The following is a 15,858-nucleotide window of genomic DNA, read 5'->3' as shown; positions in this document are numbered from 1 at the left end:
GCAAATGCTCTGCACAACCAGCATGCCTGGCATTACCTCCTTTCATTGGCTTGTTATGGGTCGCATTTGGAGGTCCAGGGAAGTGGAGAGAGGACCAGTGCAGGTAGAGGGCTGCTTACCATGCCCCTGTGCCCAGCCAGAGGAGGGGGGCAGTGGGAAGGGGTGAGAGAGGCACAGCCAAGTTTCCTCTCAGAGCCATGAAGTGGCCACGGGTATCCAGCCACACGAAGCACCAAGCTCTTTGAGCAGGAGGTTGGACTGCCTACCCTCCTGAGGTCCCTCCCTTCCCCAAGTATCTTCTCATCTTGTGATCCCAGCACGGCAAGGTGGTCTTGGACAGAGACACTTCCGGCCAGAGCCATCAGGAAGGGCAGCGTGGCAGCACGTTGGGCACAGCTGGCGAGCTCAGGAGAAGATGTCTCATCCGCAGTTGTGAACACAGTGGATGGGAAAACCGGCAGCAAAATGGCAAGAGCAGGCATTTGGATTTTTCCACCGCCGGAACTGCAGCTTGTGTTTCTTCTCTTCCCCTCCAGGATGTTTCTACCTCTGCCCATCCTCACATCTGGCCAGGTCCCCCTGCACTGACTCGCGGCCATCCACAATGTCCTGGCTCATGTGGAGTCCCCTGTGCGTGTCCTGAGCGCAAAGTGGTGGAAAGGGGTTCTGGTGTCGCCCACCATGGCTGCTGTGGCTGTGCTCGGAGCGGGCGTGGCAGTGTGGGCTACTTTATGGGCTGATGTGCGAGGAAGGGCAGCGAAGGACCAACGAAGGCTAGGTCCAGAGACCCGGGCGCTGGGAAGCTCTCCTGTCATTCCTGGGCAGACCTGCGTCCCCAGGCGGTGGGTGGGAGGGTGGGTGACAGAGGGAATGGCGGGAAGAGCTTCTGTCCCAGCAGTGGAGCAAGACGGGGCCAAAAGTGCTCCAAAGAGCAGCAGGAGACAGAGGAAAAACAGGAGAAGGAGGTGGTGCAGGGGTGCAGGAATGTGGGGAGGTTCTGGGGGTTGCTCCCCCTCCCGCTATTGACCATGGCCTCCCAAGTGGCTCTGAGCTGGGCCTTTGCCCTCGGGGAGGCTCTGTTGGCATGCCAATCCCCGCAGCCCTGGGGCTGCAGGCAGCCCTTGGGGAATGGCCAGAGCGGGCAATAAACTCACTCTAGTGCCCAACAGCTCTTCTTGGGCTGCAGAGTGCAGGAGGCCAAAGTGGGGAGAAGACAGGGAGGGCAAAGAGGGAGAAGCTGTTGTTGAAGGAGACGAGCACGGCCCCCACTGCAGGCGACCGTCTGGTGGAGGGACACGCTGCCAAGGGCAGGCAGGAGGAAGGGGGGCATCTCCCACAGGTCACGCTGGCAAGGCTCCAGGTGGGACCTGGCGGGCATGGCCCAGGGAGCCAAGGCTGCCACTCGGGGTATTGAGTATGGAGGAAGAATGCGGAAAAACCAGAGGTCAACATTGCAATGCAACACAGCTTTTATTGCAGTTCGAGGGGAGGAGGGAGTTGGGAGAAGAGCAGGGCCCTGGTCAGGGCCTTCCCCTGTCTCCTGGCAGTGGGCAGAGCGACAGTGAGCATCAGCCGTGCCACAGGACTAGGCGCCCAACGTGGGGCTGGTTCGTCAGGGGGCAGCAAGTCCTGGAGTGAAGCTCAAGCAGGGCAGGAGGAAGGCAGAGCTGGGCCCCAAGCAGGCACGAGGCATCCGAGCTCTGGAGCCCAGCTATGCCGAAGCGATGTCCTTCCCTCGGGTGTCGTCTCGGGATGTGCCAGGGGCTTTTCCGGAGCTCTCCTTCATCTGTGGCCGCACCCAGTGTGAGGCTTAGCAGGGCCCGCAGTTGCCACTGAGGTACCTGTGGCCTCGGCGCCAGCCGCCATAGCCGCAGCTCCCAAGGCCTCCATAGCCCCCAGAAAGGCCATAGCCTCCATAGCCCCCAGAAAGACCATAGCCTCCATAGCCCCCAAGGCCTCCATACGACCCAAAGCCCCCAAGGCCTCCTAAACCACCACGGCCTCCAAAAGTGCCGCCGAAGCCACCTCCAACGCCAGGGGCTCCCACCGAGCCAACAACGCTGTACTGCGGGAAGGAGCTGAGGATGGGCCCGGGGAAGGTGATCGCCGAGGCCGGGGGCTGGATCACCACCACGGAGTCAGGGCACTGCCGCACGCAGGGCTCGTTGGCGGTGTCAGCCAGAGGGGCCGGGGCGGCCACCCCACAGGAAGGGATGCACAGGCTGGCGCAGGACATCTTTCAGGCAGGCAAGGGGTCCTGGAAGAAGCAAGAGGGGTTGGGCGAGGGTGCAGGGAAGGGGTGGTATTGAGGGAGGCAGGGAGAGATCCCCAAGAGGCTTCCAAGAGCTGGACTTACCCCGTTGATTGGGAGAGTCAAGTGGAGGAAGGTGGATGGAGCACTGCAAAGCCCTCAGCTCTTTTATACATGTACCACACTGCCTGGGGCATTGGCCAATGGGGTGGTGGCGGAAAGCTCAGGTAATCTGAAATCCAGCGTACAAGCTTCGTGACACTGATTTCATGTGATTCACGACAATTATATCCCTCTTCATTGGGGACATTGGCATGCAAACGTGCCCTGGAGAAGAAAGAGGCGATGGGAGGGACAAACCATGAGAAATGATTACATGAAAGACAAGGCGCTGCTGTAGCACCAATAAACGTAAATGTTTCCCTAATCCCCACTTTGCTTACGTAGAGGAATCCTGGGCATCTTGCAGAAAGTTGCTGAGCCCTGCCACGCCACACGCAGCAGCAGCCCAGCTGCGTGCCAAGACCGAGTGGTGCTCAAAGTGCCTGTGCCTGCAGGGAGCACGGCCACGTGCAGCCTGGCTCTCTGTGGGTGCTCAGCCAACCTCTCCTGGCACGGCCCTCAATGCCCACCTGAGTAATCGAGTCCTTCCAGAGAGGGCTCTGGGAGGACCACGCACACAGACACGTGGCCAAGGAAGCTGAGAGTGTCCTGGTCCCCTTCCTGCCCTCCAGCTCCTCCGTGCATGTCCCCCCTCACACACGACCTAGCCGCCTGATGCCACTGCTCCCCCCCCACGTTTGTGTTGCGCCCCCGCACGTATGGGTCTTTGCCCCACATGGCAAAGAGTGCTCCTATTCCTTGCATGGCTCTTAATCGAGGAGCCCCAAATACACCCTGTCAGCAGGGGCATGGAGATGGCCAAGGCTCAGGGATGCTCCTGACCTGTTGCCCCAGAAGGCCCCCACCCCTCACAGCACCGGGAGATGGTGGGCCTTTGGGAGTCACTCTGAGCATGTGGACTGGCTTCTCCCTTTGCCCAGCCTCCCGGTGCCTCTGATTACCAGCTTGTAAAAGGGAGGTAATGACAGGCATGATGGCTGTGCCCAGGATGGCAAAGCACTTCCGCAAGATGCTCAGGACTCCTCTACATAGGCAAAGTGGGGGATTAGGGACAGGTTGGGGTGTATTGGTGCTGTGACGTCAGCTACATCAGCAGCGCCTTGTCTTTCATGTAATGATGTGTCACGACCTGTCCCTCTCATCCCCTCTTTCTTCTCCAGGGCACGTTTGCATGCCAATGTCCCCAATGAAGAGGGATATAATTGTCTTGAATCACATGAAATAAGGATCTTGAAGTCTGGATTTCAGATTACCTGGGATTTCCGCCACCACCCCATTGGCCAATGCCCCAGGCAGTGTGGTACATGTATAAAAGAGCTGAGAGCTTCGCAGTGCTCCATCCACCTTCCTCCACTTGACTCTCCCAATCAACGGGGTAAGTCCAGCTCTTGGAAGCCTCTTGGGGATCTCTCCCTGCCTCCCTCAATACCACCCCTTCCCTGCACCCTCGCCCAACCCCTCTTGCTTCTTCCAGGACCCCTTGCCTGCCTGAAAGATGTCCTGCGCCAGCCTGTGCATCCCTTCCTGTGGGGTGGCCGCCCCGGCCCCTCTGGCTGACACCGCCAACGAGCCCTGCGTGCGGCAGTGCCCTGACTCCGTGGTGGTGATCCAGCCCCCGGCCTCGGCGATCACCTTCCCCGGGCCCATCCTCAGCTCCTTCCCGCAGTACAGCGTTGTTGGCTCGGTGGGAGCCCCTGGCGTTGGAGGTGGCTTCGGCGGCACTTTTGGAGGCCGTGGTGGTTTAGGAGGCCTTGGGGGCTTTGGGTCGTACGGAGGCCTTGGGGGCTATGGAGGCTATGGTCTTTCTGGGGGCTATGGAGGCTATGGTCTTTCTGGGGGCTATGGAGGCTATGGCCTTTCTGGGGGCTATGGAGGCCTTGGGAGCTGCGGCTATGGCGGCTGGCGCCGAGGCCACAGGTACCTCAGTGGCAACTGCGGGCCCTGCTAAGCCTCACACTGGGTGCGGCCACAGATGAAGGAGAGCTCCGGAAAAGCCCCTGGCACATCCCGAGACGACACCCGAGGGAAGGACATCGCTTCGGCATAGCTGGGCTCCAGAGCTCGGATGCCTCGTGCCTGCTTGGGGCCCAGCTCTGCCTTCCTCCTGCCCTGCTTGAGCTTCACTCCAGGACTTGCTGCCCCCTGACGAACCAGCCCCACGTTGGGCGCCTAGTCCTGTGGCACGGCTGATGCTCACTGTCGCTCTGCCCACTGCCAGGAGACAGGGGAAGGCCCTGACCAGGGCCCTGCTCTTCTCCCAACTCCCTCCTCCCCTCGAACTGCAATAAAAGCTGTGTTGCATTGCAATGTTGACCTCTGGTTTTTCTTCATCCTTCCTTCTTCTGTCCTACTTCCCCCAAACCTCAGGGCGTGGTGCTCTGGGCTGCCTGAATCTCCCACGGAGCATTTGGGCAGTTTGCTCAGCCTGTTACAACTGACGACGACAGTCCCAGCTGGGTCTCGTAGAGCACATGCCACTGAGCTTCCTCTGGTCTCCCACCAGCCATAAACACAATACATTCCCAAAGCCCTCTTTGGACACGGGAGAGTGCCATAGGTGTCTTGCAGAAGCTCTTGCAAATGCTCTGCACAACCAGCATGCCTGGCATTACCTCCTTTCATTGGCTTGTTATGGGTCGCATTTGGAGGTCCAGGGAAGTGGAGAGAGGACCAGTGCAGGTAGAGGGCTGCTTACCATGCCCCTGTGCCCAGCCAGAGGAGGGGGGCAGTGGGAAGGGGTGAGAGAGGCACAGCCAAGTTTCCTCTCAGAGCCATGAAGTGGCCACGGGTATCCAGCCACACGAAGCACCAAGCTCTTTGAGCAGGAGGTTGGACTGCCTACCCTCCTGAGGTCCCTCCCTTCCCCAAGTATCTTCTCATCTTGTGATCCCAGCACGGCAAGGTGGTCTTGGACAGAGACACTTCCGGCCAGAGCCATCAGGAAGGGCAGCGTGGCAGCACGTTGGGCACAGCTGGCGAGCTCAGGAGAAGATGTCTCATCCGCAGTTGTGAACACAGTGGATGGGAAAACCGGCAGCAAAATGGCAAGAGCAGGCATTTGGATTTTTCCACCGCCGGAACTGCAGCTTGTGTTTCTTCTCTTCCCCTCCAGGATGTTTCTACCTCTGCCCATCCTCACATCTGGCCAGGTCCCCCTGCACTGACTCGCGGCCATCCACAATGTCCTGGCTCATGTGGAGTCCCCTGTGCGTGTCCTGAGCGCAAAGTGGTGGAAAGGGGTTCTGGTGTCGCCCACCATGGCTGCTGTGGCTGTGCTCGGAGCGGGCGTGGCAGTGTGGGCTACTTTATGGGCTGATGTGCGAGGAAGGGCAGCGAAGGACCAACGAAGGCTAGGTCCAGAGACCCGGGCGCTGGGAAGCTCTCCTGTCATTCCTGGGCAGACCTGCGTCCCCAGGCGGTGGGTGGGAGGGTGGGTGACAGAGGGAATGGCGGGAAGAGCTTCTGTCCCAGCAGTGGAGCAAGACGGGGCCAAAAGTGCTCCAAAGAGCAGCAGGAGACAGAGGAAAAACAGGAGAAGGAGGTGGTGCAGGGGTGCAGGAATGTGGGGAGGTTCTGGGGGTTGCTCCCCCTCCCGCTATTGACCATGGCCTCCCAAGTGGCTCTGAGCTGGGCCTTTGCCCTCGGGGAGGCTCTGTTGGCATGCCAATCCCCGCAGCCCTGGGGCTGCAGGCAGCCCTTGGGGAATGGCCAGAGCGGGCAATAAACTCACTCTAGTGCCCAACAGCTCTTCTTGGGCTGCAGAGTGCAGGAGGCCAAAGTGGGGAGAAGACAGGGAGGGCAAAGAGGGAGAAGCTGTTGTTGAAGGAGACGAGCACGGCCCCCACTGCAGGCGACCGTCTGGTGGAGGGACACGCTGCCAAGGGCAGGCAGGAGGAAGGGGGGCATCTCCCACAGGTCACGCTGGCAAGGCTCCAGGTGGGACCTGGCGGGCATGGCCCAGGGAGCCAAGGCTGCCACTCGGGGTATTGAGTATGGAGGAAGAATGCGGAAAAACCAGAGGTCAACATTGCAATGCAACACAGCTTTTATTGCAGTTCGAGGGGAGGAGGGAGTTGGGAGAAGAGCAGGGCCCTGGTCAGGGCCTTCCCCTGTCTCCTGGCAGTGGGCAGAGCGACAGTGAGCATCAGCCGTGCCACAGGACTAGGCGCCCAACGTGGGGCTGGTTCGTCAGGGGGCAGCAAGTCCTGGAGTGAAGCTCAAGCAGGGCAGGAGGAAGGCAGAGCTGGGCCCCAAGCAGGCACGAGGCATCCGAGCTCTGGAGCCCAGCTATGCCGAAGCGATGTCCTTCCCTCGGGTGTCGTCTCGGGATGTGCCAGGGGCTTTTCCGGAGCTCTCCTTCATCTGTGGCCGCACCCAGTGTGAGGCTTAGCAGGGCCCGCAGTTGCCACTGAGGTACCTGTGGCCTCGGCGCCAGCCGCCATAGCCGCAGCTCCCAAGGCCTCCATAGCCCCCAGAAAGGCCATAGCCTCCATAGCCCCCAGAAAGACCATAGCCTCCATAGCCCCCAAGGCCTCCGTACGACCCAAAGCCCCCAAGGCCTCCTAAACCACCACGGCCTCCAAAAGTGCCGCCGAAGCCACCTCCAACGCCAGGGGCTCCCACCGAGCCAACAACGCTGTACTGCGGGAAGGAGCTGAGGATGGGCCCGGGGAAGGTGATCGCCGAGGCCGGGGGCTGGATCACCACCACGGAGTCAGGGCACTGCCGCACGCAGGGCTCGTTGGCGGTGTCAGCCAGAGGGGCCGGGGCGGCCACCCCACAGGAAGGGATGCACAGGCTGGCGCAGGACATCTTTCAGGCAGGCAAGGGGTCCTGGAAGAAGCAAGAGGGGTTGGGCGAGGGTGCAGGGAAGGGGTGGTATTGAGGGAGGCAGGGAGAGATCCCCAAGAGGCTTCCAAGAGCTGGACTTACCCCGTTGATTGGGAGAGTCAAGTGGAGGAAGGTGGATGGAGCACTGCAAAGCCCTCAGCTCTTTTATACATGTACCACACTGCCTGGGGCATTGGCCAATGGGGTGGTGGCGGAAAGCCCAGGTAATCTGAAATCCAGCGTACAAGCTTCGTGACACTGATTTCATGTGATTCACGACAATTATATCCCTCTTCATTGGGGACATTGGCATGCAAACGTGCCCTGGAGAAGAAAGAGGCGATGGGAGGGACAAACCATGAGAAATGATTACATGAAAGACAAGGCGCTGCTGTAGCACCAATAAACGTAAATGTTTCCCTAATCCCCACTTTGCTTACGTAGAGGAATCCTGGGCATCTTGCAGAAAGTTGCTGAGCCCTGCCACGCCACACGCAGCAGCAGCCCAGCTGCGTGCCAAGACCGAGTGGTGCTCAAAGTGCCTGTGCCTGCAGGGAGCACGGCCACGTGCAGCCTGGCTCTCTGTGGGTGCTCAGCCAACCTCTCCTGGCACGGCCCTCAATGCCCACCTGAGTAATCGAGTCCTTCCAGAGAGGGCTCTGGGAGGAACACAATCGAGTCCTTCCAGAGAGGGCTCTGGGAGGACCACGCACACAGACACGTGGCCAAGGAAGCTGAGAGTGTCCTGGTCCCCTTCCTGCCCTCCAGCTCCTCCGTGCATGTCCCCCCTCACACACGACCTAGCCGCCTGATGCCACTGCTCCCCCCCCACGTTTGTGTTGCGCCCCCGCACGTATGGGTCTTTGCCCCACATGGCAAAGAGTGCTCCTATTCCTTGCATGGCTCTTAATCGAGGAGCCCCAAATACACCCTGTCAGCAGGGGCATGGAGATGGCCAAGGCTCAGGGATGCTCCTGACCTGTTGCCCCAGAAGGCCCCCACCCCTCACAGCACCGGGAGATGGTGGGCCTTTGGGAGTCACTCTGAGCATGTGGACTGGCTTCTCCCTTTGCCCAGCCTCCCGGTGCCTCTGATTACCAGCTTGTAAAAGGGAGGTAATGACAGGCATGATGGCTGTGCCCAGGATGGCAAAGCACTTCCGCAAGATGCTCAGGACTCCTCTACATAGGCAAAGTGGGGGATTAGGGACAGGTTGGGGTGTATTGGTGCTGTGACGTCAGCTACATCAGCAGCGCCTTGTCTTTCATGTAATGATGTGTCACGACCTGTCCCTCTCATCCCCTCTTTCTTCTCCAGGGCACGTTTGCATGCCAATGTCCCCAATGAAGAGGGATATAATTGTCTTGAATCACATGAAATAAGGATCTTGAAGTCTGGATTTCAGATTACCTGGGATTTCCGCCACCACCCCATTGGCCAATGCCCCAGGCAGTGTGGTACATGTATAAAAGAGCTGAGGGCTTCGCAGTGCTCCATCCACCTTCCTCCACTTGACTCTCCCAATCAACGGGGTAAGTCCAGCTCTTGGAAGCCTCTTGGGGATCTCTCCCTGCCTCCCTCAATACCACCCCTTCCCTGCACCCTCGCCCAACCCCTCTTGCTTCTTCCAGGACCCCTTGCCTGCCTGAAAGATGTCCTGCGCCAGCCTGTGCATCCCTTCCTGTGGGGTGGCCGCCCCGGCCCCTCTGGCTGACACCGCCAACGAGCCCTGCGTGCGGCAGTGCCCTGACTCCGTGGTGGTGATCCAGCCCCCGGCCTCGGCGATCACCTTCCCCGGGCCCATCCTCAGCTCCTTCCCGCAGTACAGCGTTGTTGGCTCGGTGGGAGCCCCTGGCGTTGGAGGTGGCTTCGGCGGCACTTTTGGAGGCCGTGGTGGTTTAGGAGGCCTTGGGGGCTTTGGGTCGTATGGAGGCCTTGGGGGCTATGGAGGCTATGGTCTTTCTGGGGGCTATGGAGGCTATGGCCTTTCTGGGGGCTATGGAGGCCTTGGGAGCTGCGGCTATGGTGGCTGGCGCCGAGGCCACAGGTACCTCAGTGGCAACTGCGGGCCCTGCTAAGCCTCACACTGGGTGCGGCCACAGATGAAGGAGAGCTCCGGAAAAGCCCCTGGCACATCCCGACACGACACCCGAGGGAAGGACATCGCTTCGGCATAGCTGGGCTCCAGAGCTCGGATGCCTCGTGCCTGCTTGGGGCCCAGCTCTGCCTTCCTCCTGCCCTGCTTGAGCTTCACTCCAGGACTTGCTGCCCCCTGACGAACCAGCCCCATGTTGGGCGCCTAGTCCTGTGGCACGGCTGATGCTCACTGTCGCTCTGCCCACTGCCAGGAGACAGGGGAAGGCCCTGACCAGGGCCCTGCTCTTCTCCCAACTCCCTCCTCCCCTCGAACTGCAATAAAAGCTGTGTTGCATTGCAATGTTGACCTCTGGTTTTTCTTCATCCTTCCTTCTTCTGTCCTACTTCCCCCAAACCTCAGGGCGTGGTGCTCTGGGCTGCCTGAATCTCCTACGGAGCATTTGGGCAGTTTGCTCAGCCTGTTACAACTGACGACGACAGTCCCAGCTGGGTCTCGTAGAGCACATGCCACTGAGCTTCCTCTGGTCTCCCACCAGCCATAAACACAATACATTCCCAAAGCCCTCTTTGGACACGGGAGAGTGCCATAGGTGTCTTGCAGAAGCTCTTGCAAATGCTCTGCACAACCAGCATGCCTGGCATTACCTCCTTTCATTGGCTTGTTATGGGTCGCATTTGGAGGTCCAGGGAAGTGGAGAGAGGACCAGTGCAGGTAGAGGGCTGCTTACCATGCCCCTGTGCCCAGCCAGAGGAGGGGGGCAGTGGGAAGGGGTGAGAGAGGCACAGCCAAGTTTCCTCTCAGAGCCATGAAGTGGCCACGGGTATCCAGCCACACGAAGCACCAAGCTCTTTGAGCAGGAGGTTGGACTGCCTACCCTCCTGAGGTCCCTCCCTTCCCCAAGTATCTTCTCATCTTGTGATCCCAGCACGGCAAGGTGGTCTTGGACAGAGACACTTCCGGCCAGAGCCATCAGGAAGGGCAGCGTGGCAGCACGTTGGGCACAGCTGGCGAGCTCAGGAGAAGATGTCTCATCCGCAGTTGTGAACACAGTGGATGGGAAAACCGGCAGCAAAATGGCAAGAGCAGGCATTTGGATTTTTCCACCGCCGGAACTGCAGCTTGTGTTTCTTCTCTTCCCCTCCAGGATGTTTCTACCTCTGCCCATCCTCACATCTGGCCAGGTCCCCCTGCACTGACTCGCGGCCATCCACAATGTCCTGGCTCATGTGGAGTCCCCTGTGCGTGTCCTGAGCGCAAAGTGGTGGAAAGGGGTTCTGGTGTCGCCCACCATGGCTGCTGTGGCTGTGCTCGGAGCGGGCGTGGCAGTGTGGGCTACTTTATGGGCTGATGTGCGAGGAAGGGCAGCGAAGGACCAACGAAGGCTAGGTCCAGAGACCCGGGCGCTGGGAAGCTCTCCTGTCATTCCTGGGCAGGCCTGCGTCCCCAGGCGGTGGGTGGGAGGGTGGGTGACAGAGGGAATGGCGGGAAGAGCTTCTGTCCCAGCAGTGGAGCAAGACGGGGCCAAAAGTGCTCCAAAGAGCAGCAGGAGACAGAGGAAAAACAGGAGAAGGAGGTGGTGCAGGGGTGCAGGAATGTGGGGAGGTTCTGGGGGTTGCTCCCCCTCCCGCTATTGACCATGGCCTCCCAAGTGGCTCTGAGCTGGGCCTTTGCCCTCGGGGAGGCTCTGTTGGCATGCCAATCCCCGCAGCCCTGGGGCTGCAGGCAGCCCTTGGGGAATGGCCAGAGCGGGCAATAAACTCACTCTAGTGCCCAACAGCTCTTCTTGGGCTGCAGAGTGCAGGAGGCCAAAGTGGGGAGAAGACAGGGAGGGCAAAGAGGGAGAAGCTGTTGTTGAAGGAGACGAGCACGGCCCCCACTGCAGGCGACCGTCTGGTGGAGGGACACGCTGCCAAGGGCAGGCAGGAGGAAGGGGGGCATCTCCCACAGGTCACGCTGGCAAGGCTCCAGGTGGGACCTGGCGGGCATGGCCCAGGGAGCCAAGGCTGCCACTCGGGGTATTGAGTATGGAGGAAGAATGCGGAAAAACCAGAGGTCAACATTGCAATGCAACACAGCTTTTATTGCAGTTCGAGGGGAGGAGGGAGTTGGGAGAAGAGCAGGGCCCTGGTCAGGGCCTTCCCCTGTCTCCTGGCAGTGGGCAGAGCGACAGTGAGCATCAGCCGTGCCACAGGACTAGGCGCCCAACGTGGGGCTGGTTCGTCAGGGGGCAGCAAGTCCTGGAGTGAAGCTCAAGCAGGGCAGGAGGAAGGCAGAGCTGGGCCCCAAGCAGGCACGAGGCATCCGAGCTCTGGAGCCCAGCTATGCCGAAGCGATGTCCTTCCCTCGGGTGTCGTCTCGGGATGTGCCAGGGGCTTTTCCGGAGCTCTCCTTCATCTGTGGCCGCACCCAGTGTGAGGCTTAGCAGGGCCCGCAGTTGCCACTGAGGTACCTGTGGCCTCGGCGCCAGCCACCATAGCCGCAGCTCCCAAGGCCTCCATAGCCCCCAGAAAGGCCATAGCCTCCATAGCCCCCAGAAAGACCATAGCCTCCATAGCCCCCAAGGCCTCCATACGACCCAAAGCCCCCAAGGCCTCCTAAACCACCACGGCCTCCAAAAGTGCCGCCGAAGCCACCTCCAACGCCAGGGGCTCCCACCGAGCCAACAACGCTGTACTGCGGGAAGGAGCTGAGGATGGGCCCGGGGAAGGTGATCGCCGAGGCCGGGGGCTGGATCACCACCACGGAGTCAGGGCACTGCCGCACGCAGGGCTCGTTGGCGGTGTCAGCCAGAGGGGCCGGGGCGGCCACCCCACAGGAAGGGATGCACAGGCTGGCGCAGGACATCTTTCAGGCAGGCAAGGGGTCCTGGAAGAAGCAAGAGGGGTTGGGTGAGGGTGCAGGGAAGGGGTGGTATTGAGGGAGGCAGGGAGAGATCCCCAAGAGGCTTCCAAGAGCTGGACTTACCCCGTTGATTGGGAGAGTCAAGTGGAGGAAGGTGGATGGAGCACTGCGAAGCTCTCAGCTCTTTTATACATGTACCACACTGCCTGGGGCATTGGCCAATGGGGTGGTGGCGGAAATCCCAGGTAATCTGAAATCCAGACTTCAAGATCCTTATTTCATGTGATTCACGACAATTATATCCCTCTTCATTGGGGACATTGGCATGCAAACGTGCCCTGGAGAAGAAAGAGGCGATGGGAGGGACAAACCATGAGAAATGATTACATGAAAGACAAGGCGCTGCTGTAGCACCAATAAACGTAAATGTTTCCCTAATCCCCACTTTGCTTACGTAGAGGAATCCTGGGCATCTTGCAGAAAGTTGCTGAGCCCTGCCACACCACACGCAGCAGCAGCCCAGCTGCGTGCCAAGACCGAGTGGTGCTCAAAGTGCCTGTGCCTGCAGGGAGCACGGCCACGTGCAGCCTGGCTCTCTGTGGGTGCTCAGCCAACCTCTCCTGGCACGGCCCTCAATGCCCACCTGAGTAATCGAGTCCTTCCAGAGAGGGCTCTGGGAGGACCACGCACACAGACACGTGGCCAAGGAAGCTGAGAGTGTCCTGGTCCCCTTCCTGCCCTCCAGCTCCTCCGTGCATGTCCCCCCTCACACACGACCTAGCCGCCTGATGCCACTGCTCCCCCCCCACGTTTGTGTTGCGCCCCCGCACGTATGGGTCTTTGCCCCACATGGCAAAGAGTGCTCCTATTCCTTGCATGGCTCTTAATCGAGGAGCCCCAAATACACCCTGTCAGCAGGGGCATGGAGATGGCCAAGGCTCAGGGATGCTCCTGACCTGTTGCCCCAGAAGGCCCCCACCCCTCACAGCACCGGGAGATGGTGGGCCTTTGGGAGTCACTCTGAGCATGTGGACTGGCTTCTCCCTTTGCCCAGCCTCCCGGTGCCTCTGATTACCAGCTTGTAAAAGGGAGGTAATGACAGGCATGATGGCTGTGCCCAGGATGGCAAAGCACTTCCGCAAGATGCTCAGGACTCCTCTACATAGGCAAAGTGGGGGATTAGGGACAGGTTGGGGTGTATTGGTGCTGTGACGTCAGCTACATCAGCAGCGCCTTGTCTTTCATGTAATGATGTGTCACGACCTGTCCCTCTCATCCCCTCTTTCTTCTCCAGGGCACGTTTGCATGCCAATGTCCCCAATGAAGAGGGATATAATTGTCTTGAATCACATGAAATAAGGATCTTGAAGTCTGGATTTCAGATTACCTGGGATTTCCGCCACCACCCCATTGGCCAATGCCCCAGGCAGTGTGGTACATGTATAAAAGAGCTGAGGGCTTCGCAGTGCTCCATCCACCTTCCTCCACTTGACTCTCCCAATCAACGGGGTAAGTCCAGCTCTTGGAAGCCTCTTGGGGATCTCTCCCTGCCTCCCTCAATACCACCCCTTCCCTGCACCCTCGCCCAACCCCTCTTGCTTCTTCCAGGACCCCTTGCCTGCCTGAAAGATGTCCTGCGCCAGCCTGTGCATCCCTTCCTGTGGGGTGGCCGCCCCGGCCCCTCTGGCTGACACCGCCAACGAGCCCTGCGTGCGGCAGTGCCCTGACTCCGTGGTGGTGATCCAGCCCCCGGCCTCGGCGATCACCTTCCCCGGGCCCATCCTCAGCTCCTTCCCGCAGTACAGCGTTGTTGGCTCGGTGGGAGCCCCTGGCGTTGGAGGTGGCTTCGGCGGCACTTTTGGAGGCCGTGGTGGTTTAGGAGGCCTTGGGGGCTTTGGGTCGTATGGAGGCCTTGGGGGCTATGGAGGCTATGGTCTTTCTGGGGGCTATGGAGGCTATGGCCTTTCTGGGGGCTATGGAGGCCTTGGGAGCTGCGGCTATGGTGGCTGGCGCCGAGGCCACAGGTACCTCAGTGGCAACTGCGGGCCCTGCTAAGCCTCACACTGGGTGCGGCCACAGATGAAGGAGAGCTCCGGAAAAGCCCCTGGCACATCCCGACACGACACCCGAGGGAAGGACATCGCTTCGGCATAGCTGGGCTCCAGAGCTCGGATGCCTCGTGCCTGCTTGGGGCCCAGCTCTGCCTTCCTCCTGCCCTGCTTGAGCTTCACTCCAGGACTTGCTGCCCCCTGACGAACCAGCCCCATGTTGGGCGCCTAGTCCTGTGGCACGGCTGATGCTCACTGTCGCTCTGCCCACTGCCAGGAGACAGGGGAAGGCCCTGACCAGGGCCCTGCTCTTCTCCCAACTCCCTCCTCCCCTCGAACTGCAATAAAAGCTGTGTTGCATTGCAATGTTGACCTCTGGTTTTTCTTCATCCTTCCTTCTTCTGTCCTACTTCCCCCAAACCTCAGGGCGTGGTGCTCTGGGCTGCCTGAATCTCCTACGGAGCATTTGGGCAGTTTGCTCTGCCTGTTACAACTGACGACGACAGTCCCAGCTGGGTCTCGTAGAGCACATGCCACTGAGCTTCCTCTGGTCTCCCACCAGCCATAAACACAATACATTCCCAAAGCCCTCTTTGGACACGGGAGAGTGCCATAGGTGTCTTGCAGAAGCTCTTGCAAATGCTCTGCACAACCAGCATGCCTGGCATTACCTCCTTTCATTGGCTTGTTATGGGTCGCATTTGGAGGTCCAGGGAAGTGGAGAGAGGACCAGTGCAGGTAGAGGGCTGCTTACCATGCCCCTGTGCCCAGCCAGAGGAGGGGGGCAGTGGGAAGGGGTGAGAGAGGCACAGCCAAGTTTCCTCTCAGAGCCATGAAGTGGCCACGGGTATCCAGCCACACGAAGCACCAAGCTCTTTGAGCAGGAGGTTGGACTGCCTACCCTCCTGAGGTCCCTCCCTTCCCCAAGTATCTTCTCATCTTGTGATCCCAGCACGGCAAGGTGGTCTTGGACAGAGACACTTCCGGCCAGAGCCATCAGGAAGGGCAGCGTGGCAGCACGTTGGGCACAGCTGGCGAGCTCAGGAGAAGATGTCTCATCCGCAGTTGTGAACACAGTGGATGGGAAAACCGGCAGCAAAATGGCAAGAGCAGGCATTTGGATTTTTCCACCGCCGGAACTGCAGCTTGTGTTTCTTCTCTTCCCCTCCAGGATGTTTCTACCTCTGCCCATCCTCACATCTGGCCAGGTCCCCCTGCACTGACTCGCGGCCATCCACAATGTCCTGGCTCATGTGGAGTCCCCTGTGCGTGTCCTGAGCGCAAAGTGGTGGAAAGGGGTTCTGGTGTCGCCCACCATGGCTGCTGTGGCTGTGCTCGGAGCGGGCGTGGCAGTGTGGGCTACTTTATGGGCTGATGTGCGAGGAAGGGCAGCGAAGGACCAACGAAGGCTAGGTCCAGAGACCCGGGCGCTGGGAAGCTCTCCTGTCATTCCTGGGCAGGCCTGCGTCCCCAGGCGGTGGGTGGGAGGGTGGGTGACAGAGGGAATGGCGGGAAGAGCTTCTGTCCCAGCAGTGGAGCAAGACGGGGCCAAAAGTGCTCCAAAGAGCAGCAGGAGACAGAGGAAAAACAGGACAAGGAGGTGGTGCAGGGGTGCAGGAATGTGGGGAGGTTCTGGGGGTTGCTCCCCCTCCCGCTATTGACCATGG

At 60.0% G+C, this 15,858-nt stretch overlaps 6 protein-coding genes across 14 annotated transcripts; 3 read left to right on the top strand and 3 right to left on the bottom strand.

The window, feature by feature from the left end:
* Positions 1-1,810: 1,810 nt before the first annotated feature.
* On the bottom strand, positions 1,811-2,236 carry LOC148053848 (scale keratin-like). Of its 2 annotated transcripts, XM_087772437.1 has the most exons (2): positions 1,957-2,236; positions 1,811-1,911 (listed from the first exon to the last, which is right to left on the bottom strand). In XM_087772437.1, the coding sequence occupies exons 1-2, from the start codon at positions 2,234-2,236 to the stop codon at positions 1,811-1,813; spliced, it is 381 nt and encodes a 126-aa protein (XP_087628563.1). The 2 variants fall into 2 exon arrangements, with proteins under 2 accessions (XP_087628563.1, XP_087628562.1); XM_087772436.1 differs by having other exon boundaries at positions 1,811-2,236.
* A 1,633-nt stretch (positions 2,237-3,869) lies between these two features.
* Positions 3,870-4,322, top strand: LOC148053847 (claw keratin-like). Of its 4 annotated transcripts, none has more exons than XM_087772418.1 (2): positions 3,870-4,113; positions 4,195-4,322. In XM_087772418.1, exons 1-2 carry the CDS (start codon positions 3,870-3,872, stop codon positions 4,320-4,322), a joined length of 372 nt encoding a protein of 123 aa, XP_087628544.1. The 4 variants fall into 4 exon arrangements, with proteins under 4 accessions (XP_087628544.1, XP_087628542.1, XP_087628543.1 ...); XM_087772416.1 differs by having other exon boundaries at positions 3,870-4,131; XM_087772417.1 differs by having other exon boundaries at positions 3,870-4,149; positions 4,222-4,322.
* Positions 4,323-6,760: 2,438 nt separating this feature from the next.
* On the bottom strand, positions 6,761-7,186 carry LOC148053846 (scale keratin-like). Of its 2 annotated transcripts, XM_087772431.1 has the most exons (2): positions 6,907-7,186; positions 6,761-6,861 (listed from the first exon to the last, which is right to left on the bottom strand). In XM_087772431.1, exons 1-2 carry the CDS (start codon positions 7,184-7,186, stop codon positions 6,761-6,763), a joined length of 381 nt encoding a protein of 126 aa, XP_087628557.1. The 2 variants fall into 2 exon arrangements, with proteins under 2 accessions (XP_087628557.1, XP_087628556.1); XM_087772430.1 differs by having other exon boundaries at positions 6,761-7,186.
* A 1,670-nt stretch (positions 7,187-8,856) lies between these two features.
* LOC148053845 (scale keratin-like) lies at positions 8,857-9,282 on the top strand. Of its 2 annotated transcripts, XM_087772443.1 has the most exons (2): positions 8,857-9,136; positions 9,182-9,282. In XM_087772443.1, exons 1-2 carry the CDS (start codon positions 8,857-8,859, stop codon positions 9,280-9,282), a joined length of 381 nt encoding a protein of 126 aa, XP_087628569.1. The 2 variants fall into 2 exon arrangements, with proteins under 2 accessions (XP_087628569.1, XP_087628568.1); XM_087772442.1 differs by having other exon boundaries at positions 8,857-9,282.
* A 2,438-nt stretch (positions 9,283-11,720) lies between these two features.
* LOC104013332 (scale keratin) lies at positions 11,721-12,146 on the bottom strand. 2 transcript variants are annotated; one of them, XM_087772435.1, is made up of 2 exons: positions 11,867-12,146; positions 11,721-11,821 (listed from the first exon to the last, which is right to left on the bottom strand). In XM_087772435.1, the coding sequence occupies exons 1-2, from the start codon at positions 12,144-12,146 to the stop codon at positions 11,721-11,723; spliced, it is 381 nt and encodes a 126-aa protein (XP_087628561.1). The 2 variants fall into 2 exon arrangements, with proteins under 2 accessions (XP_087628561.1, XP_009464097.2); XM_009465822.2 differs by having other exon boundaries at positions 11,721-12,146.
* A 1,626-nt stretch (positions 12,147-13,772) lies between these two features.
* LOC104013330 (scale keratin) lies at positions 13,773-14,198 on the top strand. Of its 2 annotated transcripts, XM_087772440.1 has the most exons (2): positions 13,773-14,052; positions 14,098-14,198. In XM_087772440.1, the coding sequence occupies exons 1-2, from the start codon at positions 13,773-13,775 to the stop codon at positions 14,196-14,198; spliced, it is 381 nt and encodes a 126-aa protein (XP_087628566.1). The 2 variants fall into 2 exon arrangements, with proteins under 2 accessions (XP_087628566.1, XP_009464094.2); XM_009465819.2 differs by having other exon boundaries at positions 13,773-14,198.
* Positions 14,199-15,858: the final 1,660 nt, after the last annotated feature.

The sequence above is a fragment of the Nipponia nippon genome, unplaced genomic scaffold (genome assembly GCF_047370975.1).
Source record: "Nipponia nippon isolate SJK-2023a ecotype South Korea unplaced genomic scaffold, ASM4737097v1 scaffold_36, whole genome shotgun sequence".
In the NCBI taxonomy this organism is placed as follows: Eukaryota; Metazoa; Chordata; class Aves; order Pelecaniformes; family Threskiornithidae; genus Nipponia; species Nipponia nippon.
The sequence above is the reverse complement of the archived record's forward strand: the minus strand, read 5'-3'. Positions and strand labels throughout refer to the sequence as shown.

Bases quoted from the DNA above. Each gene is read 5' to 3' on its own strand.
- LOC148053848 (XM_087772436.1), bottom strand. From the start codon at position 2,236: ATGTCCTGCGCCAGCCTGTGCATCCCTTCCTGTGGGGTGGCCGCCCCG.
- LOC148053847 (XM_087772415.1), top strand. From the start codon at position 3,870: ATGTCCTGCGCCAGCCTGTGCATCCCTTCCTGTGGGGTGGCCGCCCCG.
- LOC148053846 (XM_087772430.1), bottom strand. From the start codon at position 7,186: ATGTCCTGCGCCAGCCTGTGCATCCCTTCCTGTGGGGTGGCCGCCCCG.
- LOC148053845 (XM_087772442.1), top strand. From the start codon at position 8,857: ATGTCCTGCGCCAGCCTGTGCATCCCTTCCTGTGGGGTGGCCGCCCCG.
- LOC104013332 (XM_009465822.2), bottom strand. From the start codon at position 12,146: ATGTCCTGCGCCAGCCTGTGCATCCCTTCCTGTGGGGTGGCCGCCCCG.
- LOC104013330 (XM_009465819.2), top strand. From the start codon at position 13,773: ATGTCCTGCGCCAGCCTGTGCATCCCTTCCTGTGGGGTGGCCGCCCCG.